A 13,824-nucleotide genomic window follows, 5' to 3' on the forward strand; every position below is an offset into this window, starting at 1 on the left:
TACTTCCTGCCCATTATTTCCAGTTTTTCTTTTTCTCCATAGCAATAGCAAAGGCAGGTTGAACTCAGATTAACCACCACTCTAAAAGATTTGTGGGTTCAGAATTATCTTAATTCTCAGATATCTAAGAGTACACTGTCAGTGTCAGAATTATGCTGTTTGGCATGAATACCAACTTTGTTAGGAACCATCCTACCCAATGTTTTGTGAAGTACTGTGCAGATCTTCAGTGCCTTATAAGTAATTAATAACAAAAGACAGCACGGAGACAAGGCTAATTAACTGTAATTCCCTTAAAATTTGGCTGAGACAGTCTGATGCAACACCCATTTACATTTCAAAGTCTTAGCCATGTTTTACTGTAAACTTACAGCCCAGATTCTTGGCTACTTTTGTTTATTACTCAACCAAAGACAAGACACTTTATGAATTTATAACTCAGGCAACAAAGTATTACATACATAGTGTTTTCATCAATACTATCAATAGTTAAAGATGATCTTTCTTTACTCAAGTGTAGTAAGGAAAACTTGTACCCCAAAATGTAAGAGTGGCTGGACAAATCTTTGAGTAAATTTCACAAGGATGTCTTTGCTGTCCATCAGGAAAAAGCAAATTCACAAGTAAAACACCTTGTAAGCCCTGCCACAAAGCAGTGATCCTTTATGGAAATTAATCAGAAGGAGTCAAGAAGGCTAATTCCACTATTTAAGAGAAAATTAGGACCCAAACGTGAGGCCAGTGTATCTGAATAAAAATTCATCTACTCCTGCCAGCTCTCACCCCAGCATGACGAGGTTGGATCTGCTTTCCTTGATCTCCTGTCCTCACCCTGCACACCCTGCAGGCATCGTGGCTATCTCTCTCTCTCTGCACAAGGTGACTATGCTAAAAACAAATAATTAAATCTGTGTACAGGAGGTGGCTATAGGTAGCTTTCCCTGAGGAAATCACACATGCCCTTCTCTCCAGGTCTCCTACACAGTCTACATTTCACCTTATACCTCAATCAATTTATTGCCACTCAGAGAATATGTTCCATTCCTTCAGTTCCATTCCTTCCAATGTTTTTTGCATTGGGATTTTTTTTAAATTACAAAGACAAGATGGTGTCTTGTACAAATCATGCTGCTAGCTTACTTTTTTCTACTTTCATTCGCTTTGACTCCATGAAGGCAACATTCAGTCTTTGTTCAGTATATTCATGAAGAATATCTTGTCTTGCTGCAAGCATTTTCAGAGGGTTTCTTGAGGACTGGACTCTGCGCGTGGGCCTAACTGCACGTTTGTGCTCTGCTACAGAAGATGTCAACCTGAAAAACAAGTAGTGTTTATAATCATCAGGTAATTTTTCTAGTCAGAATCATCTAATGACAAGAAATCAGGATCAGTTCCTCAATTCAGGCAGGAGCATAATTTCAGAAGAAATGGACATGGCCAGTGCTAAGATAGCTACGGGATGACTTAGAACTGAACATTCTGAGCACTGCCCTTGTGTCTGCATTCAAAACAATGGGAAAAAGTAATTCTTACTTTGGTGCGTAAGGATCAAAGATGGCATCGAAGTCCTCATCAAGGTCCAAAGGCACTGAGGAGGAAGGGAAATCCACATGGCGATAAAATTTGGAAAATGTTTCATCATCATCCAGCTTCATCACCTCTTTCACAGATCTTCCCGTAACTGTCAGCACTGTCTCTTGCATCCCAGCAACTGCAGGAAGAAAACACCTCACCCAGTAAATAACCATACTAGAGTTTCTAACTCTAGAAAAGGTAAACACGACTTGTTTGGTAGTTGCCTGGGTGTCACCGACATATTTTATGAAAAATCCTTTCCTTAGGATTTTCTCCTGAGAAGCTGAGAGGCCTCAGGAACAAAATGCAAACAATGACTGTCTGCTGCTGTGGAATGCTACAGGTGGAGCTGTGATTGGTCTCATGTGGTTGTTTCTAATTAATGGCCAATCACAGTCCAGCTGTCCAGACTGTCTTGGTCAGTCACAAAACTTTATTACCATTCTATTCTTGTCTAGCCTTCTGATGATTCCTTTCTCTCTATTCTTTTAGCATAGTTTTAGTTTAGCATTTTTAATACAATATATATCATAATATAATAAATCAGCCTTCTGAAACATGGAGTCAAGATTCTCGTCTCTTCCCTCATCCCGGCTGCCCTGCAATGGACACACCTGGGTCATTTTTTTTCCGGTGTGGTGGTGCTGGTATTTTGGTTTTTGTTCGGGTTTTTTTCGTGTTAGTTTTTTTTTAATTGATGGTAGAAAAGTGTGTGGATAAAGAATATTAAAATAGTGTAACTGCAACTATATGCAATAATCATTATATGAAATGGTAGGGAAATAAGGCTAAATGAAAACTTAGACACTATAAATGAGTTGCTATAGTATGATGATATAAGCAATTTGGGGTTTTGTATATTCCATCTTGCCTCAACTGTGTAATTCCTGCCTTTGAAAAGATCTAGAATCACAAGGGAAAAGTCACTACTTCAGACAAGTGAGTGTGACACAGTCATTATCCTATGCTAGTGCCTCCTGTACTGAAATGTGAATACATTTGTTTATGGTATCCATTACACTAAAAATTACAAAAAGATGTAATAAAGATTTTTGTCTTGCAAATGAAGGACAGACATATGAGATGGAAACACCAGACAACTCTAGAGAGCTTCATAAATAGCCAACAGGCTGTACAGGGAAGCTGATGAGCTGCTACAGAGAGTCAATTTTCAAAAAAGCAGGAAAGTGAATGAATTGCTGTGCTTGGGAGCAGCTTAGTATCCTATTTTGATTTTCATAGGACTCAACTACATTTAAAGATGTTTCACTGTATATGGCAATATGGTTCAGATTGGCTGTATGCTCTTAGAAAATTCTGTCCTACAGAAGAATGTGTACATTGTTTCCAGAGAATTAAGAAAGTTATTAAGGCATCTGTAATTTATTCTACCGTATACTTACACAATTGCGAAAGGCTTTTCTTAAAATTTAGCAAAGACTGAATCACAAAAAATAAATTATCAGTAACTGCAGTCTGAGCAAAGAAATATTCAGTTTCTGCTACTAGATATTTTAACTAAGGGGCACTTAAATCAATTTAATAAAGTTAGAGGGTGGATACACTTCCACCCTTCGTAACTCTACCAACCTTTGTTATTCAGCCTTCCCAAGAATGACTCCAACTTGTCAAGCTTCATATCCGATTCCAAATGCATATCAGGCCTGGCTTCAATTTCTAAGCAAACCAGAAAGTAAAACCTGTTAATTGACAGGAAGTAAATAAGCCTGAACATATTTCAACCATTTTTATTCCTTACCTTCCAAGGGCTTTGTAACTGGAGTGGTAGACTTCTGCCGGAAAGGGGATGCTACTGGTGTTAGTGCACTTGGAGAAGCCAGGCCTGCACAGGGACACAGAACATAGGAAATGCAGCCATGAGTCAGCTTGTGTTTCCAACAGTGATGACAGAGAAGCTATTTGGGGAAAGCAGATGAGCCTGGCTACTTCCTACAGGCCAGCACACTTCCCCAGCCATTGTATTAGAGATGGCAGAGGGCCCTGCCTGCTCCTTTAATCAACAGTAGCCTCAGAAACCACCCCATTCACAAGAACAAAGCTTCATTTCCAAGTGTCTCTTAGCAATCTAACACAAGATATAGGCTGTCTCTGGAATATAGTAATTTTGCTCCTTTTCAAGGTAACAGCAGTTCATTCAGTCTACATTTTGGGCTCAAGCTATACCACAAAATGTGTTTAAAATACACATTTTAAAAACATGTAAGTGTTCTGAACAAAAAGAGAAGTTTGGCAGGGAAGTCACCATGATGTCGCTAGGCACCTTCACCTCTACCACCCTCTTACTCCCTTTTTTAAATTTATGCACATCTCTATTAATAGATGTAACAGGATGCATCTGACTTGTGAATGCTATCCCTGGATTTCCCAGTAATTCTTGCGCCCTGTTGAGTTTTTAAGAACACATGGAAATTGAAGTAGAAATGGAAGTTAGAGTCTCCACTATATCAAACACTACGCTCTCCTTTTTTTGTACTCTCCTCCATCCTTTTCAGTAACTATCATAAAGCAATTCATTCTGGACCCAGTGGGTAAAATAAGGATGGATTTTTTAGTTTCAGTTTTCATGTGAATCTACACTGTTCTAGTAAGAGAACTGCACTCTACAGGAGTTGTGAGTTGTGGGTTTATTAGGCAGAAAAGGATACTGAGGCAAAGAATTGCACCTATTAACTTTTGTTGCCTAGACTTTCAGTAAATGGAGAAACAGACATTTACACTGTTCTCTATTATCTATTTTCCACTTAGCCATAGTTTACTAATTACTGAGCCATGTAAGTCTAAGTCTTTAGTTATTTTGATCAGATTAAACCAATATTATGCTGGGAGAACATATACTAAACATGTTTCCACAATCTTTACTGTAAGTCGTAGCAATATAATTGTTGTAATTGTTAAACTTGTAATTGTTAAACTCCAAGTTAAATTTGGAATATACCTAGGTAGCTTTTCCACAAGCAGTTTTGTCCCCTGTTACCTAAGAGATTCAAAATTCCAGCAGGTTTTAAGTCAATGGGTAAAGCCTTCCTCAAGACTCACTCAAGAGGACACAGCTCTTAAGCAGCTCTACCAGCACATAATCCACAAGACCACACTGAGAACTGCTTAGGAAAGGATCACCTTCCAATTAGGACTGGATAATTTTCAGCCATAAGAAGCAATTAAAATACAGCATCTGTGCACATGCATATAACAAAGATGTTATTTTGCACTGCTTTCTCATAATCTCTTAAATTAAAAACTCATAATGATAATGATAATTTATTCTTTCAGGATATAAATCAGTACGCATCTAACAAAAATTCCACTTTGGCTACTTTTATTGATTTCACTGTCATTGCATTACCTTGCTTCTTCAAAAGAATCATCATAGCACCTAAAGAGATCCTTTCGAGTTATTTTTTTTTCATGTTAAGAAGAGCAAATGCTACCACCTTCTTTTCCTTTCCAAAGACCAATCTATTTGCCAAAAAAAAATTAAAAATCTCAAAGAGCAGGTCTGAGGGCAACTAAACAGTTTTTCTTGGTGACCCTCCAAGAAGGGTTGCTCTTTAAACAGTGACCAAATGTCATTTCTAGCAGCAAAACTCAGTAAAATGTAAGCAGCAGCTAAAATATGTTACTAACAGAGGTGATTCCCGATACCGTTTATCTGTTTGTCTGCCAACAGATTATGGCTTGGATTGCAAGCAGTTACTGCTGTTGCAGTATTGCCTTTGCCCTACAATGATTTTTTTAAATGGTTGTAATTTAATTCAAGGCTCATCGTTGTTGTGTTTAATAACCAAGTCCTTGTAACAACCCAAAACCTAGTAGTCATTAAGCACAAAAGATCAGTTTAGGTGCCTTCTTCCCAAAGCTATCATCTTCTCAGGCATGCTGCATGAACAGCTGCGTTCCTACCATGTACTGCCTTCAGAGACTCCTGTCCATTTTAGAAGAATAATTAGATCAGGAAACAGTGACTGAATTCAAGAGATCCCAAAAAAGTCAACATTGCTCCCTTGTCATTTCTATTCTGTGGTTTTATGCAGAACCAGGGAATCTTCAGCCAAACATAACACTTCAAGCTGTTGTCCAAGACAGCATCCATAAAAACAATACTTGTTTGCTAAATATTCCCAGTGATCCTAGGAGTGGGGGAAATGCCAGCAACAGAAACAACTCGATTTCACAACTATTCTCTAGACAGTGCAGCTGGGTTTTCAAAGGAAGAATAAGTAAGAAAGAATAATCCAACTATGTCCTGTGGGTTGTATTAGAAGGAAAACCAAAACATATATCCCTGTTCAAGTGATAGATTTCCACCAGCCAGACAGTGATAAGTAGATGGCAGTGCAACAGTGCAGAATAAAATGGATCAATACCACGCCCACAAGAAACTAAAGTGAACAGCCTCATGACACAATTATTCAGTTGAAGATAAACAGTCTTCCTCTTGCTAAATACAGATGCTGTTTCTGCATAGCTTTAGTTTGACTTTATTTTGACTAGACAGATAAGAGGTGTCTTATTTATATTTGGATAATTTCATCACTGACCTTTTTTTACCATTCGGCCAGCCACAGTGAACTGTGAGGAGTCATTGGCTGCTCCTTTCCCCCTGGACTTCCAGGCTTCTTCTCGAGCTGTAATCAGGTGTTTTCTTTCCTCAATGGTCATTTGACTCTCCTGGTTATCTGCCACTCTTTGCTTTTTGGGGAAAGAAAGGAAGAAAGAAAGAAAGAACGAGATGTTTAAAAACCTGCTAGAGATATAGCTAAAGACTGGCAGAACATTTCAGCTGCCAGATGCAGAGGGAAGGGAGCAGGGAACGAGCTGCTGCAGTGAAGTCACACACAGCTTAGTGACCCTGCAGTGCTTCATTGTCTTGCTGCCACATTACACTGTGAGCACAAGGTTTTGGTCTGTGCTCTTTGACCTTTTCTTGAGACTACCAGCCAGGGCAGATGGCACTCCTCTACGCAAAGCAAACTATTCATTCCGTGTAAGAAATCATTTTCCAGGCCTTGTTCTTTTGAACCATGACTTGCTACACAAGTGACATCACTACTGACTATGAGCAGATGTTTCCAAGTGTGCAAATCTGGACGTGGCACAGGGAAAAACAGAGAAGTGGTGTAACTTCAGTGGGTGATTCCTAATCAGTCTCTTACAGTAACTCAGCTCCCCAGGCAGGATTAGCAGCGTCTCCAGAGGCCGCTCATTTTAGTTCTTAAGTCAGCTTGCTCTACTGAATATTTTTCCAGGGACTGATCATCTCTACCACTCCCTCTTTCCCCCCCACCCCAGGTCACCCTCAGCTTTCCTTTCTTGCTTTGGAGGTTGGCAGGCAACAGCTGCAGTGATTAGAAGCAGAAGGTGCACTGTCTCAGTGCCCTTCTCACAAAGACAGATTGATGATGGTACTTTAAGTAGGAAAGAAACTGAATTTACATACTCTGCTGCAGCTAGGTTAGGCCAAAGGACTGTTACTTTAATATACTTATCTTTAAAAACTATCAACATTTCAGGGATTACACTGCATAGAAGTCAAACAAAGAAGTATTTTTAGTGCACGGGACTGTCAACTCTAGAATCACTTCCAAGTTGATGCTATTCATAATTTTTCTTCACAACCTAGCTGCTAGAATTGAAAAAACAAATTAAAATCTCAAGCTTTAATATCACTCTAGGTCAGAGAACCGCAGAAGGAAAATGCAAAAGTCACCAGCTTGTGAACATAAACATTCTTCTCCTTTCAAGATACAAAGAAGATATTGTTATTTTTTATTTTCTTAAAAATCGATCAAGACTAAATAAGTAAGTCATTTTATATAAAAAGTATTGTGACTGCAGGGGACACTCTAATACAGAGACTTGGTAGCTTTCAGCATTTACCAGGATCAGTAAATCAGCCAGAAGAATGAAGACAAGCCAAGTAAAGGTTTGTACAAGGACTAGGACCATGAGAGCCCTCCACTACTTCCCTCTAGTTCCATGTATTTCTGCAGCCTTCTGCAGTTACACTTCTCTATTTATCAGGGAAGACAGCCAGACAATATGACTGCAAGCCATGATAATCAAGATTAAATACTCTGATTTTTCCCTAGAACTCCAAAATGTTCAATAGAAATAACAACATGCAAGTCTATTCAGTATCATTTCCTCATCTGTCAAAGCCTCTGAATGCTTTAAAGAAAAACATTGAAGAAGTCTCTTTCATTTCTTTCATTCTCTACCCATTGTCAGCACAGCCACCTCTGGGATGAAAAGTTGGTAGAAAATACCACAACAATATATTAAAGGAGACCTGGGCAGGAAATTAATAAATACCTAATGAAGCCACAAGTAAAATTTAATACAAAAACCAAATATTTTTAACTTAGTAAGGATGCTGACTTCCATTATGATATGAGAGAAGCGAGGGAGAGGCAGAAAGAAGTAAAATAATATGGATTTGGTTTTGGGTTTTTAATCTTACAAGAGTCTTAATTTTGGATTTTGTCTCCAGCAAATACCTGGAACTTCAGAGTCTACAGAGCTACTGAAAATTCTGAAGATGCAGACCTAGAAAGTATGTGTGTTAATCACTCCACACATGAATTGCCAGAAAGATTGTCAGTAATTCTGGAGCTGTGTCAAAGGATAAAAAAAAAAAAGAGCTGTCAGACAGGAGAAATGGACTTTTTGTTCTTTCTTTTTTTTTTTTTTAATGGAACAATTCAAGCCGTTTCATTGGACAAAACACCTTTAGAGTTCCTAACCAAAAAAAAACCCCAAAAAACCCCCACCACAAAACAACAAACAAACAAACAAACAAAAAAAACCAGACTGCGTACATACGTTACACAATTTGGAGAAATTCCCTACTAGATCTCTTCCTAATGCATGAAGACTCCTACCTTAATCTATTACTAAACAAATGAACTAAAAAATTATAAACCACCAAGAAATTCCCAATCAACTTAATTTCCCGTAACAGTTCTGCTGAAAATCAGAAGTATATGCCATGATTAAATAAATAATAATTTTATATAGCCAGAAAGCTAATATGAGACAATGCAGCTGTCAAAAGAAATTTCAGAAAAAATCCAACTGCTAGTTGGGAACAGTTTAGAAAGCTTTCAGAATTGGCACATGGAGCATTTGTGGAGGAATTAACTGGTCAAAGCACATTCTAATTGGGAGAAAATACGTTAAGAAAGATAAAACTCAAGAAGCTTCTAAGTCCAAATTTTATTTCTAAGTTTAAAAACCCAAATTATGATATGAAAGAAGAACCTCAAATTTGCAACTGTAAAAAAGTCAAATAAAAAATTAATATATCAAGAATAAATAAAAATAACATATTAAAACTTACGGATAAAACAGCTCTAATGCAATTTTTTCATTAAAAAGGTGGTTACTTTCAATGAAATATTCTAATTCATTGTGTAAAATAGATGGATGTGTTCATTGATACCTTAGACAAAAAAACTGGAAAAGGAGATGCCACAAAACACAAAAACAAATTTCAAAAAGTAGCCTTTGAAAATGGGAAAATAAAAAGGACAAAAGCTCAGATGTGGGCAATATTTAGAAGTAAAACTAAAGCATGTAGGAACAGGTCACACAAGCTGTTGGTTCTTTCAGACACCCATGGAAAGGCTGCTGCAAAGACAATCAATGAAGAATCAAATCACCAGCATGTAATTAATGCCATTCCACATGGCATTATGGAAAACAGGTTTAATCAAAAGGCTAAGTTTGATGAGCTCAGGTATGATTAAATATATTAACACTGTTACCTCTGATTTCTTTAATATACTTGAGTTAATTACAGATGACATTCTGGGGCAGTTTTTTTTTTTTTTTTGAGCAATATAAAAATATCAGAGCAGCTTACAGGCTATAAACTAGTTAACTGACCCAACAGGGAAGAGCCATGCAGTGATCTGATTCATCCCAAATTTGATCAAAATGTTTTCATGAACATGGAAAACAAAGGATGTAGTCTCATCTCCTGAGAAGACCCTCATGATGACACCAACATAGAGAAGAATGATGAAGATAAAGAAAAGATAATCACATAGATGGTTGGAAAAAAAAAGGATATCAGAAAAGTCTGGTAAAGCAGGCTTTTAAGAGAAATGTTATTAAAAAAAACCCAACCCAGCCAATTAGGAAGACAGAAAAAGAAGAGAGACAAAAACTCTCATGGAAAGTTTTTGGGAACAGATAATCTGTACTGGAAGAAGTCAGCCATTTCCAGACTCCATGCTTCTACCCCGGATGCTGACAATTTTGAAAGGTTTCAGGAAAGGGCTGGAATATTTTTTTTAAATTAACGTTAGATTATATCAGATAAGTATGTATTTTCACTGAAGGAAGGGTTAAGAGTTACATTTAATACAGCAAGAATAATAACATATGAAGAATTACTTAATATTGCCAAGAATTTTCTGTAGGCTGACAGTTTAGAATTAGGACTGTGTGTTTGTCTAAAAGGTCCTGGTTTTAGTCTGGGAAGGATTTCCAGACTCAATGCAAGAACAGTTAGAAACAGGGATTACTTTCTCCCACAGCTTGGCTAGGTTGGATGATGATATTGGTCATTTCTAGCACTGTACCACATTTCTTGAGGGTATGACAGGCACTCCCCTGTTTATGCTAAGGAAGGGGCCACATCTAGACAATGCTCCTACAGTTTTGCAGTCCAAGCAGTGTTCCCTTTAGGGCACAAGAACTGAGAAAGAGTGGTCTGTTAGCATGCTGGTGTGCTGTTTGGTTTTGTTGGTTTTTTTTTTTTTTGTTTGTTCTTGGTTTTTTTTTTTGATACAAGAAATAAGATAATTCATGGTTTTCTATGTAGAAGATCAAGACTGCCCCTACCTGGGGGAGTCTGAACCAAGAATGAACACACACAAAAAAAATCTGTTTTTCAAAAGAGGGTTCTATTTAAAACAAATGCTATGAATTACAAAAATTAATGCTTCAAAAAGTATCTTTTTTTTTTTTTAAAATACAAGTAACTTCTCTAGTTTAAGCTCATAACGTAAAAAAGCATTAGGAGAATTCAACAGTTGTACAAGTATGGTAAAAAGTGTCTGTGTTATTTTGCTCTGCAACTTTAGATGGGCCTTCATGTAAGAGAACATGGAGGGAAAACCCCAGTGCAAATGTATGCCTTTCTGTTCAGAACTGCTTTAAGGAAAACAGAACACACTCAACTCATGTTTGGTGCACATAACAAAGTGATTAACTGTGACAGAAAGAAAACCCAAAAAAACCCCAAACAAGTCTGCAAAAACCAAAAAAAACCTCAAACTGTGCTAGAAGGAAGCAGTTTGCTAAGAGAGAAGGGTGTAGCTCATCAGAGTCAATGGAAAGATGAACACTACTTTTGCTGTTTTCCTTTTAAGACAGATGGAATGAACAGTTCATGGAAGGGCCTCCTGTCATTACTGGAGGGTTATTATCAAGTTAGAATTTACTGTTCTCTTCTAGATACATAAAGCTGGTGAACTCTGTCACAACCAGATTAATAGGTGATCCAAAGTAAATAAGCTATATTAAATCCAGAGCTTATAGGAAAAAGGTAACACTAACAGATTTTAAAATACTCCAAAATTTAATGTTTAACTTTAGAAACTCACACTAAAAGATCATATTCAAAAACAGCTATGGAAGTGAATGTGGAAATGGTAAATATCAGTTGCCTAAATGTTTATAATGTATCCAGTAGCCTCTTCTCTATTCATTATCCTCAACCCAGCAGTGAGTATCTGCTCCTTGAATTCACTGCCATCACCCATGCTGGTGAGAAAGCTCCCTGCATGCAGCACAGACTGTGGGAATGAAGAACCCTGTAGCACAGGAACCACAAGTGCAAGCTGGGAGGCAAGGGACTAGGAAGTATAATATAGATTTACATAGACCTATTGAGACCTTCCAGTGAGCTCTCCTTGTTCTCTTGTGGTTTTCTGCAGCTTGTTTCTTTGTCCACTTCTGCCTTTGCATTTTTTACCTCTGACCATGTGAACCAGGTATGGTTTGCTCAGATTAAGGTCTAGTACTCTACTGCTCAAAGAGAACTTTGTTATGTTGCTCTGGGTGTAGGAAGTTTATATGTCTCATTATCTATGAATTCTGAAAATTGTCTGTGATGGAGTTGCAGAGGTACAGACATGATGTTGAAGAACACTTCACAAGGAAGCTTCTCTAATATGTACTGGAGCAGCAGCAGAACTCTGTTCCCAAGCAAACACAAATTAGGAATGTGCATCATCAATCTGAGTGTAATTTTCTGTCTCACTCCTCCCTCCAAAAATTAAATAGAAATTTTATATAGCATTTCACCTTCCATCTCCAAGGATGACGGTCATCAGAAATCAGAGAGCTTGATTCTTTCAAACTAGCACTACAGACCTTAAAGGAAGAAAGAGAGAGAAGCAGGAAGATGGGACAGTCAGAGAATAGAAGCAGGACGTGCAAGACAAAAATCCTTTACACAGGGACTAGGGAAAAGCACTATGGGAAAGTCACCTCTCAACAAAAGCAGTTTTTTTAGTCAGCAAGTTAGATAATGTTATGTCTTACATTGTACATGCACATTACTTACAAGGAGGTCAGGGTACACAGCATGTTATTCTAAAATAAATGCTGTGTAGTTTCATAGTACTCCTTTTATACACCCGTTTTAGCAACTTATAAGTTTTCAGTATTATAATGAATGCAATAATGTTTTCTTCCTTTACTTTCTCACCTACAGAGTCTAAAACAGATACAGAACTTTAGGAAAAGCAACCATAAGAGAAATAGTAGCACAATGTATACTGAAGTAGAGTACACAGGATAGTGGCATAACATTATGTTTCTTTAAAGCTACATTTACTGAGCTGGTTAATCAGTTAAGAGGATTATTAATTTCATACATCAAAAAACATGGGCAAATTGTCCTTACTTGAAATTGTTGAGCATTTAAATTGTGCAGACTTTTGCTCACCTGATTAATAGGTAGAAAAGGATGAAATTTATGGAGAGCAGGTATAACAGGAGAGTAAGTAGAAGCATATACAGGTTCCTATGACAAGGACAGAAGCAGAGCAAAGGAATTAGAAAAGAACTGGACTACCAGAAATGGAAATGTGGGAGAAATAACTCCTCTTTCCCTTATTTCTTACTAAATCTTTTGATCTTCTAGAGATGTTTTCCCTGTTGGAAAGCGGAGATCAAAAATGCTGTCATAATACAACAGCATGTTTACCAAAGCCATTCCATGCAGGAATTATCCAACTTAGTAACAATATCACTGCAACCCAACACAGAACAAAACATCACAGCTGGAAGATACACTTTTTGTATGCTGATAATTTTTATATGTCTCTGTTTCCATGCAGCATTAAATTGATGAACCATGTCAACCACAATGTGAATAATTCTGCTGCCAGTTTAATCAGACCCTGCTAAACAGCAAATCATCTATTCTCTGGATGAAAGGAAAGAATGCTTGCTGAAACTGGGAGACTCAAAAGCCATCTGGAAGGATTTGCTAAGCCCAGAGTACCCAGTGAAGGTGAGTTCACCATTCCAAACAGAGCCTACAAATAAACCCTGCCCCAGAGCTGGGCTTACCCAAAGCTGATTAGACATGGTTTTATCAGCTTTAATTCTTCTCCCTTTTTGTAGGTTACAGCAAATGAGGAACATGGCACAGTGGATGGATAAATGCAGCTTATTAGAGTGGCAAAAAACGAAGCCTAATAATAAAGTTTCAGCTTTGATGAGAATGTGATACAAGCACTTGGTGGATGCCATATATGAAATGGATAAAACTCTTACCACAGCAAAAGACTAATATTTTAGTGCCTAAAAGTGACTTTTCAAGGGCTTACCCTCTCTAAGATCTTTACACACTTCATCTCTGAGTAATTTTGAAATGACTGCTCAGCCCTAGCCTTTAACACTGGTGCTGAGCTATAATTTAAACATAATGTAAGAATTAAGTGTTTCAAATGTCAGTCACTGCTTTAATGCAACTGCAAGGCAGCTGGTAATCACATTAATCAGGGACTCTGTTAAAAATGGTTCACTATAAACCAGAAATTTTTATTCCAGTAAATCTTCCTATTTTGATATTATGGAAAAATTTTGAAGTTAATTAATTTTTCTACTCATGAAGAAATCCAACAAACTGCAAGTGTTCCATCCAGCCTAAGATGATGAAAACAAAGATCCTAAATCCAAAATATTTTTCCTAAATAAAAAAGC

The 13,824-nt window shown here is 37.4% G+C and overlaps 1 protein-coding gene across 20 annotated transcripts in view; it reads right to left on the reverse strand.

The window, feature by feature from the left end:
• SVIL (supervillin) overlaps positions 1-13,824 on the reverse strand; it is a 134,186-nt gene that overhangs the window by 13,337 nt on the left and 107,025 nt on the right. For 13 of the 20 annotated variants that reach the window (XM_038129589.1, XM_038129587.1, XM_038129580.1 and 10 more), the window contains 7 exons: positions 12,560-12,637; positions 11,914-11,982; positions 6,135-6,285; positions 3,335-3,418; positions 3,166-3,252; positions 1,534-1,711; positions 1,141-1,313 (listed from right to left, as the gene is read on the reverse strand). In XM_038129589.1, the coding sequence (XP_037985517.1) occupies positions 1,141-1,313; positions 1,534-1,711; positions 3,166-3,252; positions 3,335-3,418; positions 6,135-6,285; positions 11,914-11,982; positions 12,560-12,637 (820 nt within the window). The remainder of the gene's footprint in view (positions 1-1,140; positions 1,314-1,533; positions 1,712-3,165; positions 3,253-3,334; positions 3,419-6,134; positions 6,286-11,913; positions 11,983-12,559; positions 12,638-13,824) is intronic. The other 7 variants (XM_038129595.1, XM_038129594.1, XM_038129586.1 and 4 more) reach the window with 2 other exon arrangements.

Source organism: Motacilla alba, chromosome 2 (genome assembly GCF_015832195.1).
Source record: "Motacilla alba alba isolate MOTALB_02 chromosome 2, Motacilla_alba_V1.0_pri, whole genome shotgun sequence".
NCBI lineage: Eukaryota > Metazoa > Chordata > Aves > Passeriformes > Motacillidae > Motacilla > Motacilla alba.